Source organism: Pelophylax lessonae (assembly GCF_965119305.1).
Source record: "Pelophylax lessonae genome assembly, chromosome: 3".
NCBI classification, from domain to species: domain Eukaryota; kingdom Metazoa; phylum Chordata; class Amphibia; order Anura; family Ranidae; genus Pelophylax; species Pelophylax lessonae.
In genome coordinates this window covers 369,312,015-369,329,596 of record NC_138770.1, presented here as the reverse complement: position 1 = coordinate 369,329,596, position 17,582 = coordinate 369,312,015, and the positions used below count along the sequence as shown (strand labels likewise).

The window sequence follows — 17,582 nt, the reverse complement described above, 5'->3', positions numbered from 1 at the left end:
ACTTACCTTTTAGAAGAAATACTTACCTTGAAAATGTATTGTCCAGCGCTGCCATCTCAGGTGTGGGCAGCTTGAAGCCAGCGCGATCCTCTTCTGTGTCCTCTTCCATCTTCTTCGGTCCCACGATGGACTGCACCGGCCCCGCCGTCACTTCTGGTGCCGCAGCGTCATCCCTGCACAGCTTCTGGGCATGCCCAGAAGCTGTTTAGCAAGGTATGATGGCGCATGCACCGGAACTGACGTCGGGGCCGGTGCAGGCGCATTGATTACTGGGAGCGATGACGTTCAGCTCCCAGGAATCATTGCAAGCCAGGAAGTGACGAATCGCCGTGGCCGCCGAGGGGAGGAAGAGGAAGTAAGGTAAGTATATTTTCTTCTAAACGAGGTAAGTAAAAAAAAAAAAAAAATTGCGATTATCCATTTGTTTTTCAGGTGACCCGGAGCAAAAAGATGGAGGTAAGTATAATTTTAGGGTGGAACTCCGCTTTAAAAGAAGTGTATTACTAGCAAGATTTCCAGGTGAAAATGAAGAAAAAGACAAAAAAGAAAAACGAATGCAGCCACATTTAAAACTTGGTAAGCTGTAATATATTACATGTTTGGTTTTGGGTTTATTTCCACCTTAAAGTTTCTGTAGTTATCTTAAGCTTCTCGGTAGGTATTAAAATAAATATTCACTGTGCAACTAGAGTTTTAGCATACAACAGATGTGAAGTGATATAATACAAAAATTCCAAAGCAATTATCAAACTAATTGGCTGCTGCCGTCATTGATATGTGTTCCCACACCTTAACAGTTAAATAAAATAAAAAAATATAATTAAAAAATGGAGCACTGCATTTTTTTATTTTTTCGTTCTGTAGGTATTACCATCAGCTGTACATCAGCTGGCCTCTCTATTCAATATTATCAATCCTAGTACCAATATTCTTTCTCCCTTTTCCCTGGCTTACAGAGATTTTATCTCTAGCTACATCTCCCCCTCCACCCCACTTAGTTAAGCTTTTAGTTACTTGACCTGAATTGGACTGAAAATTGATATATTCCCTAAAGCTGAACTCTGGGAATTTTAAATAATACCCTTCGTAGTGGGGCCTCCCCGACCCCTAATGGTTAAATGCTTGTTGTTGCTTAGAGTACCAGTTATAAAGCATTTTTACTTACCGTATTACTTGGTTTTCTGGTGCTCTTTTTTCAACACCCTGGCTTGTGGGTGGGCCTTTGGCATCCTAAATTACAGTGCAGGATTGATTGTCATGCATTGCACATGATGATGTCACAGCTTCAAACACCAGCTGGAGCAATGCATGGAAATTTTTTTTTTCCATTTTAGTCATTGGCATGTTGATTCACCATAACTTTTTAGTTATTATATACTGTATATTTGAGTGATACATATGTTGTGTTGGTGTAGCACCCTCTAGTATGTGTGCTAGATGTAAATAGGTTTGTTGTTAGTGTAAATAACAATTAGTTTAGCTTATGGCTAAGCCTGAGCTATGAACCTTGGTCAGGACTGGATAACTCATCTGGCAGCTCTCTCTGGCACTTCCCCCTGGTCTGTAAGTTTGTAGTTGACCGGGCATGTCCTGACAACTTCTGTAAGTCTCAGTGTGTATATACTAATCGCCAGTATATTGTTTGTGCCTGTAAGTTTCAAGTCAGCCAACAAGGGGTTACTGCAAAGCGTGCAGGAACAAGCCTGCTCATCAGAGCTGTGGGCGCCAGACAGTCTATAAGCTTGGAGGAGACCCAGAATGCCCTGCTTGTAGAGAGAGAGAGGAGCAATATGGTAGACAGGGAATGCTGACCTGGTTACTTCATATGCAGGACATGAAATTGGTGGACACCGGTGTCCAGTTGGAGCTTCGAGGGGATTCGCCCATGGGTTGATCGAGGGGACAGAGAGGCTGTGTCTTCTGTGTCCTGGCTGCAGGAGACCAACCGCAGTGATTGGTACCTGGACCTGGTGCGCGCACTGCGACAAACTGCTTACCAGGCTGACACAGAGCAAGCAGGAGCCACTCACCTACAGCATAGATCTATGATCAGGTCTCTGCAGAGAACAGCTGTGGAAGTCCTGGAAGGCCGAGGGAGGCTAAAAGTGACTGCTTAAGGTGGGGTTGAGTCTGAGGCTGGTGACTCCCCTGCAAAGAAAAGTGACACTGGGAAAGAAAGCTGGAAGTCTGCCTTGGCCTGCAGTCGGGGAGCTGGCACCTGTAAGTACTGCCCAGCAGGAGACAGACGCTGTCCCGGAAAAGCCAGCTGTACCCATACACCCTGTCAACCCCACCTGGAAGGAGCCAGTGTTGGAAGACAGCTCGTATTCAGGTGAGCCAGTGGATAGTGGCAGTGGCGGGGCCATAGACTGGGGGTTGCCCAGAGTGCAAGCAGAATTTAGGCCCTTGGAAGAGGAGTATGCAGAATTGACATCCCATGGCAGCTCGGAGGAAGAGTGGGAGTGGGGAGACTCTCAGGAGAATGTGGAAGTGCTGTCTGAGGAGATGGGTGTGCCAGACTCAGCTGAAGGGACCGAAGGATCCGTGCAGATCCCAGTCTGTGTAAGGCAGAAATTCCAAAACAGACCCTCCACCACCCAGACCAAAGCTGCTGAGTACAGGCAATGGAAAGTGAGGTTGTCCAAGACCTGTATTCTCCCTGGGAAAGGCAAGCCTTGGGAACTGCCAAAGTTTCCAAGGTTCCAGCGGGAGGTGCAGAGAAAAACAGCACTGGGTGGGGTCTGGACTACCCCTATATCCCCCCTAACATCATGGACATCATTGAGGACTCTTGGGTACAGTGGGAGGATAACATGGTGTGGGACTATGTGCACATCCCCAAACCATTGTGGGGATCTCATTGTGAGGAGGCTTGAACCGGTTCCAGGACATTCGTCAGGAATGGCACCTAGGAAAGGCCATCTACAAAGACAGGTTGGTGGTTGTTAAAGCTGGACACCCCACCAAAAGCCACTCTGTCACTGTCAGAGGAGCTGATGGAAACCTGAGGAGACTGCCAAAACCTCAATATCTGTGAAGGGATTGATGTGGAGTGTACAGCTCACAGGTAAAGCCCCGTACACACGCACAGATCGTCGTCATACAAATGTTCGTCTTTTCTCCCCGGGATGTCGGTGTCTGTTGAAAAGTGAAAAGACAGCACAAGGACAGCACAAGAATTTTGTCCGCAGACTTCAGCTGACTGCAGAAGTGATGGCATGTAATGGTTAACTTTCCCTGTGTTTTTTAATTTCTGAGCTATCCCAGTCTTGCAAATCTGCGGTCTGTTGGCTGATTTCTGTACTGACAGGCGAACAATCGTCCGTTCTGGTGTCCGCAGACAAAAATTTTCATGTTTGCAAGAAAGACTCTTGTCCGCGGATTGTGTGCAGACAGCTGTCGGAGGCACCATACTAACACGAGTACAATCGGCAGATCTTTCGTCCGCCGACGTTTGTATGACGACGATCTGTGCGTGTGTACGGGGCTTAACAGACATGGACAGCAGAAGGGGAGTGTTGCCTCTGTTGTTCTTCTTTACGAACTAGGCCTGCTTGAGAACCTAACCTGTTTTCCAGATGGATGTTCTGTTCCCACTGAAGAACTTTGGGTGAGGCCTAGTATCTTACTACACTACTTCCTTTTTTTTTTTAAATGGATGGGCTCCAACGAGAGACTCTTTGGAAAATGTTTTTGTTGCTTGTTTGTTTCTGCCTGCAAGCTTATAACCCCTGCTGGTAGAATTTACAGATAGATTGGAAGTCAGTGATAGGAATGTGTTTTTTGCATGTGTCCTGTTCTGCTGTCCTCCCTGCTTCGTGATGGACTTCAAGATTCTATAGTTTGCTGAGAGGGCTTCCCTCTAGGGGGAGGTGCTCCAGGTGAAGCGTCTGTTTTATACTGTGCCTTATATGTTAGCTACAGGGGCCTATAGGTAGGATGTAAATATATGTGATGTAAATATGGTTGTTTGAAAAAAAAAAGTGTATATTTTTGATACTGCTATTTGTTTGTATATAGCCCCATCCAAGTTGTTTCCTTTTTCCCCTCCCTCATTTTCTTATGGAATGCCCTGTTTTTTTTCACAGGCTGTTTTTCTAGGTGGGTGTGGGGGGGGGGGGGTGAGTGTGACACCCTCTAGTTTGTGTGCTAGATGTAGATAGGTGTCACGTACCTGGTTGTGGAGCCTGATATGATGGGAAAGGCCTCTCTTACATCTCTGTCTCTGGGGCCCTGATAGTGTAGACAGGAGGCGCCGGAGTGCAGAGTTGCACGAGTGCCTGAAGAGTTGCTGGAAGCAGACAGGTAAGCCTTAGCTATGAATCTGGGTCAGGGTTCAGTGACTCAGGGATGGATGACTCATCTGGTGGTTTTCTGAAACTTCCCCCTGGTCTGGAAAATTGTAGAATATTCCACAGCAGGAGGATGGGAGTAAAGAGGGGCTGCCATGCATATTTAAGAGGCCTTGGCCAATCCTCAGCATTGGGCTGGCAGGGGGCAGAGCTTACCTCATAAATAAACAAGAGCCATGCCAGCAGGGGGAGTCGGGTGGAAGATGAGTGTCAGCATGTGTGAGGAGGCCGTGGATGGAGGATATTGAGAAAGAGAACATTTTTAAGTCAGCAATTATTAGTGCTGTGAATCAGGGGAAGCTAGTGGAAATAATTATTTACTTGTGAATGTAAAGTAAACAGAGATGCTTTGGGGTGGATTGAGGAGAGATAAATTAGGTTTTAACCTCTGTTTTCTTTCCTTCTGATTTAAGTCTTGTACTGTAGTGTGGGTCTGGAAGATTGCAAGACCCAGCTAGGTATTATTGAGGACAACAAAGACACTTTTAGAAATGTTTAGCAATGGCAATCCCCATTCTTCTTACAATGGCCATTTTTACTAACGGCAGATGAATTAATCTCCCTTTTCTTCCCAAAACTCTCTCTGGAACCCTGGGTCTGCCTCCTGGAAAATGTGACAGCACATATCATCTGTGGGGGGGAAGCCCCTGATGACATAGCCTTCCCAGGATGCATCTGTGTGGCTCTGGTTACTCCACCAGTGCCTTGGGAAACTGGAAAGTGAAACAATAAAAACTAGACAAAATTCAGCTAAAAAATATGCAATACACATACATCAGTACATACATAGTTTTTTTTAAATATACTGCAGAGACTACTATACACCAGAATAAAGTTGAACGTTACAACATTATAACAGTGTAGATAGGAAACCATGGGCACACCACAATATCCATTGGGCTGATAACTGTGGTTCCTCAACATATTTTGCAGGGTAAAATGCCTACTTCTTTGGAAGCAGTCTCTAACCACACTTGTTCATTTGTTTGTTATTTATACTCTGGTTTACTTATTTAGTGTATCAAAATATATATGCATGTGTAATTTTGTATATACAGTACAGGTACATCTCATAAAATTAGAATATCATCAAAAAAATAAAAATATTTCAGTCATTCTATTCAAAAAGTGAAACTCATATACTTTATATAGATGCATTACACACAGAGTGATATATTTCAAGCATGTCTTTCTTTTATTTTTGATGATTATGGCTTACATCTAGCAAAAACCCAAAATTCAGTATCGCAGATAGTTAGAATGTTACATAAGACCATTAAAAAAGGATTTTTAATACAGAAATGTTGGCTTACTGAAAAGTATGTACATGTACAGTATAGCATGCACTCAATACTTGGTCAGGGCTCCTTTTGCATGAATTACTCCATCAATGCGACGTGGCATGGAGGTGATCAGCCTGTGGTACTACTGAGGTGTTATGGAAGTCCAGGTTGCTTTGATAGTGGCTTTAGGCTTGTTCTGCATTTTTTGGGTCTAGTGTCTCTCATCTTCCTCTTAATTCTGCAAGGGGTTTAGGTCAGGTGAGTTTGATGGCCAATCAAGCACAGTGAAAACAGTAATAAAACAGAGCGCTAAAGTGACCTCCAGCATATGGGAAATGGAATTTGAGAGACATAGCCTTTTTATCTTTCACGTCTAGTGAGTTGTATATTACTTTGCCTTGTGATCAATAAAAAACTGTCTGCACTTAGAGCGCTTCTCCCCTCTTCTTTTAATCAAGCACAGTGATACCATGATTACTAAACCAGGTATTGGTACTTCTGGCAGTGTGGGCAGGTGCCAAGTCCTGCTGGAAAATGAAATAAGCATCTCCATAAAGCTGATCAACAAAGAGAAGCATGATGTGCTCTAGAATTTCCTGGTAGATGGCTGCGCTGACTTTGGACTTTATAAAACACAGTGGATCAACACTAGCAGATGACATGGCTCCCCAAATCATCACTGACTAGGAACACTTTGCACTGGACCTCATGCAACTTGGGTTCTGTGTCTATTCACTCTTCCTCCAGAATCTGGGACCCTGATTTCTAAATGAAATGCAACATTTTCTACAGTCTGTGATGAATTGGGGAACCATGTCATCTGCTAGTGTTGGTCCACTGAGTGTTATCAAGTCCAAAGTCAGTCAAGTGAAACTAGCCTGACCTAAACCCCATAAAGAATCTGTGGGGTATTGTCAAGAGGAAGATGAAAGACACCAGACCCAACAATGCAGATGAGCTAAAGGCCGCTATCAAAGCAACTCAGGTTTCCATAGCACCTCAGCAGTGCCACAGGCTGATTGCCTCCATGCCACACTGCATTGATGCAGTAATACGATCATTTTCAATATGGGGACTAGGGTACAAATAAAAATGGACAATCATTCGGCTGATAAATTCCTCATGTGTACTAGGCTTTAAGTTCTTATGTATCATGTTTTCGCACCCCTTCTTAAGAGGATTGTTAATGTAATGTTAATATAGTTACACTTTGAAACTTTTAAGAGATAGAAAATTGATTTATATAAAAGTAAACTACTTATAAAGACTTTCTGACTTTCAAAAAGACAGTATTTGTACAGTCTTTGAGAGCACACTGTGGCAGAAGAAATGAACAATTAAAAACCCAACTCCAGCCAAAATATTACATTTTTGATATAAAGGTGAGGGTATGGAAAAATTTCCCCTAACTTCCTATCCTGGTAATACAGAGACAAAAGGCGATGATAGATCTTACCAATGAGGACAATGACAATAACAAAAACATTTCATTTAGCAGAGTGGGGAAGGTTTAGAACCCCTGTCTATCTATATGTTATCTATATGTTACTGCTGTTTGTGCCTTCCTTTCCCTGAACGATTTTAGATCTCTATGTCATCCCATCAAAAATGAAAAAAGTTAAATTGTGCTGAGGCATCGAATTGAGCCTATGATTAAACATAAAATTTGTAGCTTCTGTCACAAATACTTGATCAGGCTGTTTGCTTTAATGTAACTTCAAATTCTAAAATACCTTATATTAGGACCTAATCAACCTGGAGGGAGAAACCACGCTACTAGAATGTATTTTGTAATTGTTTTATTCATTGTATACTAAGAATCTTTTCTCAAATATTCAATTCTAGGTGCAGCAATCCCAGTTGGTGTTGATGTACAAGTTGAAAGCCTTGACAGTATTTCTGAAGTAGATATGGTAAGTAAAAACAAATGATGCTGCAGAATCAAGAGTTGTCCAGCTTACACCTTACACACCATGCTAACCAACCCCTCATTCATGGCGATGGTTGATTTTTGATGATGGTTGATATTCTTACTTCTTATTCTTTTCTATCAGTTCCCACATACATTGCCCACAATATCAGATCAAGTTCAAGGTCAAGTGATTTGGCACCCACATTTCTCAATTCTCAAAAACAAGCCTTTTTTTCCAGACAGATGGGGCGGAGTGATGGCATCTATAAATACATATCAATATACCAATCAACATACTGTAAATACCTCTTCTAAAGACCATAGTCAATGTTCTTGGGGTATACCTTTCTTCCTTCTTGGGACACAGTGCTGAGCTGATGGAGTCATTTTATGAGTAAATTGCTGTGTCCTAGAACTGCATCTGTAGTTCATACCCCAAGATGTGATAAAAGGTTCTGCTTATATATGAAATATTCATACTATTAAAAAAAGTATCTCACAAAAGTGAGTACACACCTCACATTTTTGTAAATATTTTATTCTACTATATACACCAACTATTAGAACCACTGCATGGGAGCCTGGACAACATACAGTATATGTAATCTTTTAAGCATTTGCTGAGATATGTAGGAAATGTCATTAGGTGGAATCATTTTTTTTTTGTGATGTTCCAGACATTAAAACCATATCAATCGGAAAAAGTTATTCATTCCCCTGATGGTGAATGTAACTTCTTTCATGTGTTAAATACCCTCAATTCTGGAAACCAGCAGGCTACTGTTGGGGAGTCTGGCTGATGCCACTGAACCAGGATGCAAACCCTGGCAGCATTATTCAGATGAATAAGTAGAGAGCTTTAGCGGGACCTCTTTGGAAGGTCCTTATAACGGTGGAGGAAAAAGGCAGGATTATGGGGTATCTGCAAATTTGGTTCATTTGGTTTATGGTGAACATTTCCCTTCAGAAGGTTTGGAGTTTAGAACAGTCCCAGAGGATATGAAGGACTGAGCCTTCACCCTCAGCACAACATGTTCTCAAGACTAAAGTGGAGAGGATCCCTGAATGTACTTGCTCAAGAAACTGGTTACAAGCTCTACGCCAAGTGGTACAGAACTCCTGAATTACTACACAAGTTTTCGGCAACCAACTCTCCTACTTGTTGGAGGTGCGGCCGACACCCGGGCTCCCTTTTGCATGTTTGGTGGGAATGCCCTATCGTCCAATCGTTCTGGAGGGAGGTGCACTCCCTGATTCCCCGTATTACCACCTACACTCCCGACTTCACTCCGGCGCAATACCTGCTTCATCGCACCTCCTTGCCCTACTCCAGTTACAAAAAGTCCCTCACCCTGCACCTTATTAATGCAGCCAGGATGTGTGTGCCTTGCAATTGGTGCTCCACTTCCCCCCCAGAAGAATGGCTGAGAAGGGTACAGAGGGTGGCAGAAATGGAGGACACGATTGCGCAGGCCAAGGATGCTCACCGCAAATACTACACGACATGGGCTCCCTGGATACACTTCACAACTCTTCCCGACTTTCTGAACCTGACCACTATTTCCTAGATGCTGTATACGGCTGGCCAGACACTAAGTGCTTCGGATATCTTCCCCCTTGCACCCGTTATTAAGATCTCGCCTGAGTCCCTCACACCAACACCGTGGACCTCACACCCCCTTTCCAAGCGTCCCCTCCCTCCTCCTTCCCCCTTGTTTTTTCCCTTTCTTGGCTTCTTCCCTCGTGTTCTTTTCCTTAACCTTCCCCCCTCTTCTTTTTCCCACCCCCCCCACTCTCCCAGACGTTTCTCCCTTCCTCCCCAAGCCAAGGACCTGAACCCCCTCACGGGCTACCACAAATACCTCCATTGCTCCCTTCTGTGGGTTTCCTTGGAATTGCCCACCCCGAGACGGCCCACACACATTTGGTGGTTGCCCCCTATGTCCAGGTACAGTGAGTTCCCCCTTGGGGGTGTCCGGCCACGGGAGGCACCATCTCTGCCCCTAAATTGTGCCTTATCCGTAACACACCCCACTGCCCTGGAGGTCCACACGGTCTCTGACTGTATGTTCTCCCTAGAGCCCTACACCAGAGTATGGGAAACAGGACTGTCCTCACCCTGCTTAAGGTTTATACTACCTGCCCAGTTCCAGTCTTGTACACCCATGTGCTCCGCTGTGCGATTGTGCTGTGGTTTTTTCCTCCACCCTTATATTGTGTTCTTGTTGTTACTATTCTTGATACGCTTTGTACCACCCAAAATGATGTTCACTTGTTCTATCATTCTACTTTACTTCAATAAAATGTTTTTTGACAAAAAAAAAGACTAAAGTGGAGAACACATTGAGTGGGGTTGGGACTCTGTATGAGTTGCTAATGGATGCTTTCTAAGTTAGGTGGATCAAGCTGTTTATTTGCACCTAAGAAATATTGACCTTATGGTCTCCTGCCCATTTCTTGATAAATGGGTGTAAATAGTCTGCATATTGTGTAATTAAGATTGAATTTATGGTGAATAGCACAAGTCTAACAGAGCCCATCTCCAAGCCTAATGCTTCAAAAAATGTAATGAGGATAGGTCCCAGCTTGTGGTAATGATGTTAGTAAGTGGTGGAGTTGAAATGTTTTCCAGAAACCTATTTGGGAGTTTGTGGAAACCTTTATCATTTCCTGCCCTCTTCCTCAGGAATGCAGGGTTTTGTAGTGTAATGCCAAATATAGCCTTATATTAAGAGGCTTGGGTCTGTCAGGCTTGGTTGAAAGAAGAAGGTGATATTGTATATATATACATTGAAATCTAACCTGCTGAAGATTCACCCCAAATATGGGAGGGAAAATAATTGTAGTTATTGGCTCAATTGTGTATTCAGTGGAAGGGATAGTAAATGCAAATCAGTTGGTTTTAGAACTAACAACTCAGTGCTGCTTGCTTCTTTGCAACAGAATCTTGGAGTGTTCAGCACCATCTTAGTAAGGGATATCCCAATAATTTCAGTGATGGCAAGGTATTGATTTAAAGGTGTTACCTTTGTGTTAGAGTTTAAGTTTGAGGATAAGGTTAAGGTATGGGCCAGGGGTTAGGAGCAATAGATAGGGTTAGGTTAGGATAAATGTTAAAATGTAAATGTACAGGATAAATATTAATTTTAAGAGTTAGGTTAATAGATAAAATGGATGTTAAGTTAGGGTCAATGTTAAGGATCAGGTCAAGTTTTAGGTATTGGGGGAAATTAGGTGGTAATTCAGGGGTTGGGATAGATTTTAAGGTTGCCTTGGCGGAAGAGAAGAGATAAGTGTGAGGAGTAGGGATGATCGAACTTTTGAAAAGTTCGGTTCGACCAGAACACCCGAACTTCACGAAAGTTCGGCCCGGATTTCAGAACCCCATTGAAATCAATGGGACCCGAACTTCTGTAATCAAAAAACACCATTTTTAAGCCCTAAAACCCAATAAATGCCCCTAAAAAGTGCCTAGGGTTCTGGGTCATGCCCCATTAACTATTAATCACACAAAAAAAAGTTCTTAAAAATTGTCATTTTTGATAAAAAAAGCCAATTATTGAAAAATTAAAAAAAAAAAAAAAAAGAGATTTTTTTGATTTTTACTTTGGATTTAGTATCTGGGGGGTCTAAAAGGTGTGCATGTGAAGTTTCAGCTCTGTAGCATGTCCAGAACCATGAAAAAAAAAAAAAGATAATTTTTCAGTAGAACAGGGATGTGGTTCGGGAGCCTCCTTTAACTTTAACACCTATATGATCTTTTTTTCTGGTTCTGGACATGCTACAGAGCTGAAACTTCACAGGTACACCTTTTAGACCCCCCAGACACAAAATCACACAAAAAAAAGTTCTTAAAAATTGTCATTTTTGATAAAAAAGCCAATTATTGAAAAATTAAAAAAAAAAAAAAAAAAAAAGAGATTTTTTGATTTTTACTTTGGATTTAGTGTCTGGGGGGTCTAAAAAGTGTGCATGTGAAGTTTCAGCTCTGTAGCATGTCCAGAACCAGAAAAAAAAAGATCGTTTGTATTAGAAAACTTTAAGCACAGGAATATGGCTTCTCTGCTGTAACACCTTGCCGGTTTAATAGCAGGCATTTTTTTGGGTTCTTTGCAGTCAGGAAAAACATCTGAACTTGTGTATAGTAGTACTGTGCACAAGTTCTGATGTTTTGCCTGCCTCCAAAATTCCCCAAAAAATGCCAGCAAAAACACACCTGGGCATTTTTTTTTTTTGACGCTAGCGTTTTTTTTGGCATTTTTTGGGGTTCTTTTGAGGCAGGCAAAACATCTGAACATGTGTATAGGGGGGATATATAGACATATATGTCTGAATATATACCCCTAGACATATATAGGTGTGATAGTAGCAGAAATAAATGCTTGCGCTAATGAAATCATTTACAGTAATATATTTCTGCTACTATCACACCTATATATGTCTAGGGGTATATATTCAGACATATATGCCTATATATACACCCTATACACATGTTCAGATGTTTTGCCTGCCTCAAAAGAACCCCAAAAAATGCCAAAAAAAACGCTAGCGTCAAAAAAAAAAAATGCCCAGGTGTGTTTTTGCTGGCATTTTTTGGGGAATTTTGGAGGCAGGCAAAACATCAGAACTTGTGCACAGTACCACTATACACAAGTTCAGATGTTTTTCCTGACTGCAAAGAACCCAAAAAAATGCCTGCTATTAAACCGGCAAGGTGTTACAGCAGAGAAGCCATATTCCTGTGCTTAAAGTTTTCTAATACAAACGATCTTTTTTTTTATGGTTCTGGACATGCTACAGAGCTGAAACTTCACATGTACACTTTTTAGACCCCCCAGACACTAAATCCAAAGTAAAAATCAAAAAATCTCTCTTTTTTTTTTTTTTTTAATTTTTCAATAATTGGCTTTTTTATCAAAAATGACAATTTTTAAGAACTTTTTTTGTGTGATTTTGTGTCTGGGGGGTCTAAAAGGTGTACCTGTGAAGTTTCAGCTCTGTAGCATGTCCAGAACCCCAAAAAAAGATCATATAAGTGTAAAAGAGGGGTCCCACCATCCCTGCTCTACTGAAAAATTATCTTTTTTCTGGTTCTGGACATGCTACAGAGCTGAAACTTCACAGGTACACTTTTTAGACCTCCCAGACACTAAATCCAAAAAAAGTCATGCCTGCCTCCAAAAATGCCCGATAAATGCAAGAAAAAGCGCCGTAGAGAAGCCGTATTCCTGTTCTAATAAAAATTATAAGAAAATGCTAATTTTTGGGGGGTTCTGGACATGCTACAGAGCTGAAACTTCACATGTACACTTTTTAGACCCCCCAGATACTAAATCCAAAGTAAAAATCAAAAAATCTCTTTTTTTTTTTTTTTTTTTTAATTTTTCAATAATTGGCTTTTTTATCAAAAATGACAATTTTTAAGAACTTTTTTTTGTGTGATTTTGTGTCTGGGGGGTCTAAAAGGTGTACCTGTGAAGTTTCAGCTCTGTAGCATGTCCAGAACCATAAAAAAAAAGATTGTTTGTATTAGAAAACTTTAAGCACAGGAATATGGCTTCTCTGCTGTAACACCTTGCCGGTTTAATAGCAGGCATTTTTTTGGGTTCTTTGCAGTCAGGAAAAACATCTGAACTTGTGTATAGTGGTACTGTGCACAAGTTCTGATGTTTTGCCTGCCTCCAAAACCCCCCAAAAAATGCCAGCAAAAACACACCTGGGCATTTTTTTTTTGACGCTAGCGTTTTTTTTGGCATTTTTTGGGGTTCTTTTGAGGCAGGCAAAACATCTGAACTTGTGTATAGTGGTACTGTGCACAAGTTCTGATGTTTTGCCTGCCTCCAAAACCCCCCAAAAAATGCCAGCAAAAACACACCTGGGCATTTTTTTTTTTTGACACTAGCGTTTTTTTGGCATTTTTTGGGGTTCTTTTGAGGCAGGCAAAACATCTAAACATGTGTATAGGGGGTATATATAGGCATATATGTCTGAATATATACCCCTAGACATATATAGGTGTGATAGTAGCAGAAATATATTACTGTAAATGATTTCATTAGCGCAAGCATTTATTTCTGCTACTATCACACCTATATATGTCTAGGGGTATATATTCAGACATATATGTCTATATATTCCCCCTATACACATATTCAGATGTCATGTCTGACATCAAACATGTCCTCAAAAAAGCACTGGCAGTGGCAGCCCCTGCAGCATTAAAAAATGCTTGCTGGTGAGAAGCCACATACCTGTCCCGAAGCAGAGAAATGATCATTTCTCTATAGCGGTCACCCTGCTATGGAAGGGTTTTGTCACCCTGCCATAGCAGTCACTGTCAGTTAACCCTACACTACACTACGGTCCCCTGACACTTAACACTTTCCCTACAGAAACTAAATTTTTGAAGCTAACTTAAGTGTAAAGGAGCACTCTAACTACACTAGATATCCCTTTCCTCACACTAAAAATAGCTAAATGACACTTTTAAAGTAAAATTAACAGAACTGCTTCCACTCTCTTCCATGTCCAGTATAACAATGCTGGGAATATGGCGGGGGCGATCTTATATACTGGGGGGCGTATTCACTAATGATTGGTCTAGGGACCCCCTAGTCACTCCAATCACATTCCTAGCATTCTCCTGCCCCCTCAATTGGCTTTTGCTAATGGTTCTGGTCCAATCACGGGCTTTTAAAGCCCATTTCCTGAAGCATTGCATTTTGGGCGGTTCTGGTTGCCGAATTCCGAACTTTTTGGGCAAAAAGTTCTAAATTCGGCCGAACCTCGAACACCCAATGTTCGGGCCGAACCGATGGTGGACCCGAACTGTTCGATCATCCCTAGTGAGGAGTAGCCCAAAGATCAGATTTGTACACACATTTTTTTTTTATGCTAAAATTCCTACACAAAAAGTTACAAGATTCCAGTGTCTCACAAGTGGATTTTTTTCTCACACAGGTTACATTATTAGGAGGCAGGAGGGGACAGGTTTAAGGCTAGAGAGGTGTAAGCTGAAATTGCACTTCAATTCTTCATAGTTTCATTCAACATAATAAAGCAAAGGTTGTCCTGAAATGTTTCTCAAACCATTTTTTTTTCCAACATTTTTTCAGTTTTTTTATAGCATGGGGATGGATTAGTCAGATTTTACTGGAATGTTGGGGTCCGCTGGAGTGATTTGCGCTAACATCCTGACTTGCTGACAATGGCTTCTTCTAAACAGGAAGTAAGGGAAAATCTGCAACAGGGATACCAAGAGAAATAAAAATCTAGCAGGGGCTCTCTATATGAGAATTACCATTACTTTCTCTCTGACAAAACATCAGCAGAACAGAAAACGAAGGTCAATCTCTCTAACAGAGCCCCAGATTGCAGTAAAAACCTGTCAAGGGTTTTCACCTCTCAATTTCCACTTTATCCAAAATGAAAATATAAATGTTTTGGCCAGAAACACACTTTAAAATCTTCTTTCCATGGCTCCATGCCTACATAACCTTTTTATTTACCTTTGCACAAAGCTAGTCATGCCTCTGCTCCATGTTGGACTGACTGGTTAGTTCCATTGGTTGAACTAGATTTGTGTCTTTTGTATTCTAACAACATTTATCTAATCAGTTGTTCTCAGTTAAATCTATTTGTTCTTTTCAAATGTATTCATAGCCATATCAGAAATCAGAAGTATGTCACAATATCATTAATATTAGTAATTTAAACATTGGTTCTACTGTGTACATACACTGTTAGTTGTAAAGTATTTTTAAACTCAGATTTCATTTTCATTTTGCAGGATTTTACCATGACTCTGTATCTTAGACACTACTGGAAAGATGAGAGATTATCTTTTCCCAGCACAAACAACCAAAGTATGACCTTTGACGGGAGATTAGTGAAAAAGATATGGGTACCAGACATGTTCTTTGTCCATTCAAAAAGATCTTTTATTCATGACACAACCACAGACAATATCATGCTGCGGGTACAGCCTGATGGGAAGGTGCTATACAGTTTAAGGTAATGTCACAATGTATTAATGTTCCGCTTTCTCATTATGTCACTATGGATTGAATTTACAGCACTCTAGTGACATCCTGTGGTGACATGGCAATCACTGTTTGTTAGAGAACAAAAGGTTTACATCATGGGTGTCCAACCTTTTGGCTTCTCTGGGCCACATTGAGTGTAGAGAAATTTTCTCGGGCCGCATATAAAATATATACTATAGTTAAGGTATATAAGTAATAAAACGCCGCTGCTGCCACCTCCCCCCCCCCCCAGCACTAATTTAACACAACTAGAGGATGATCCCTTCCGAGGCAGCCTCTGCCTACAGTTAGTTGGAAGCCGCTGTGGCCGTGCCCCCCATCCCAACTTCCTTCCTCCCCAGCAAAAAAATAAATAAAAATTGTCAGGGGACAGTGGGCCGCATTGCCTGCGGTTCTGGGCCACATGCGGCCCCCGGGCCGCAGGTTGGACATGCCTGGTTTACATTTTTTCATTTAAACTACTTTTAAAAGTTTGCACCAAGTTTCTTAAGCTTGAAGGATTATGTCTGATTTATTAGAAAGATAATAAATGTATTTTCTTAGGCTACATTCACACCTGAGTGTCGTGTTTTTGAGCATTCTTTCAGATGTTTTGTTGAGCGTTTTTATGTGCGTTCTTGAGTGTTTTTGTAAATTGTTTTTTAAAACGATTTTGAGCTTTGGTGTGTTTAGGAGCTTCCTAACCAGTAGCTCATCCGGGCTGCCCTCCCTTTCCTGGTAGGCCAGGAAAGGGGGGGCAGTTTTTGACATGTGCCCCGATGTAAATCCATCATCAACCACAATAAATGCTGGCTGCCGACACGCAAAGAAAAAAAAAAAAAAAAACATGACAGCTCCCGTCACTCACCAAATGACATCTCTGCTTCTCCCCCCCCCACCACTAAGGAAACAAAGAGGCAGGGTCACCAGTGACCCTGTCCGCCTTTGATTGTTTCCTTCATGGTGGGGATGCAGTGCTGTCATTCAGAGAAGCCGGCAGATGTTTTATTTTTGTGGGCACAACATACTCATTTACATAGAGAGGGCTGGGATCTGGGGGCCCCCTTCCTTAAGGAGGTTTCCAGATTCCGTTAATCAACCCCCACAACCACCAGGCCAGGGTTGTAAGGAAGAGGCCCTTGTCTTTATCAACATAAGGACAAGATGGTTTGCTGGAGGGTCCCTCTTAGCAAAGTGCCCCCCATGTTGGGGTTGGTTTAGGATAGGAGATGTGCTCTCTTTCCTGGCCTTCCAAGCTGCATGGTCAGATAAGCGTGTGATATGGATTTTGAGGGGGACCGTACACCATTGTTTTAGTGCAGAGTTCCCCATAAAATTCATACCAGACCAAAGGGCCTGGTATAGATTTTGGGGAAACCCCACACTTTTTATTTTGGAGTGGGGTTCCCCTTAAAATCCATACAAGACCCAAAGGGCCTGGTATGGATTGGGGGGGGGGGGGGTCATGCTGGTTTTTACAGAGATATTAGTTTTGCGCACCTTGTAGATAGTTTTTTTTTTTTTTGTAATTCCTTTGTGTTCAGAATATAGGTTGCTACATTACCCCCTTTTGCACTATGCTCACAGATTTTGTCTGTGCTTATATAAAGCTGGGAGAATGTATGTTTCACCCCTTTGTTACTACGCCCTTCTGATTTGTAATGTGTAACAAAATGTTATTTCTTTAATCTCACACAACAGAGTTACAGTAACAGCTATGTGTAACATGGACTTCAGCAGATTTCCTCTGGACACACAATCCTGCTCCTTGGAAATTGAAAGTTGTAAGTATAAGTCATATCCATACTTAGTTAGTGGATACGGTACAGATATCTACTTTTTCATAGCTTGCCAAGCCACTTCTCCAGTTCTAATGAGTGTCAGGAAGATCCCCCAGCATTTATATTCACACCTAACCACTTGCCAACCCTCACCGTAGTTTTACAGCAGTAGCTTGGCTCTGTCCCACGAAATGACGCACCTGTATGTCGCTTCACCGAACCGCAAGTGG

General features: G+C 41.9%; 2 protein-coding genes across 2 annotated transcripts in view; one reads left to right on the top strand and one right to left on the bottom strand.

Annotated features, from left to right (window-relative positions):
* The window catches only part of PM20D2 (peptidase M20 domain containing 2), a gene marked incomplete at its 5' end in the record, with an annotated part of 183,730 nt that overhangs the window by 72,976 nt on the left and 93,172 nt on the right, over window positions 1-17,582 (bottom strand). The gene's annotated exons all lie outside the window — the stretch shown is intronic.
* LOC309550842 (gamma-aminobutyric acid receptor subunit rho-1-like) overlaps window positions 1-17,582 on the top strand; it is a 171,517-nt gene that overhangs the window by 133,350 nt on the left and 20,585 nt on the right. Inside the window, exons 4-6 of the mRNA XM_082251198.1 lie at window positions 7,481-7,548; window positions 15,337-15,560; window positions 17,273-17,355. Of these exons, the coding sequence (XP_082107324.1) occupies window positions 7,481-7,548; window positions 15,337-15,560; window positions 17,273-17,355 (375 nt within the window). The remainder of the gene's footprint in view (window positions 1-7,480; window positions 7,549-15,336; window positions 15,561-17,272; window positions 17,356-17,582) is intronic.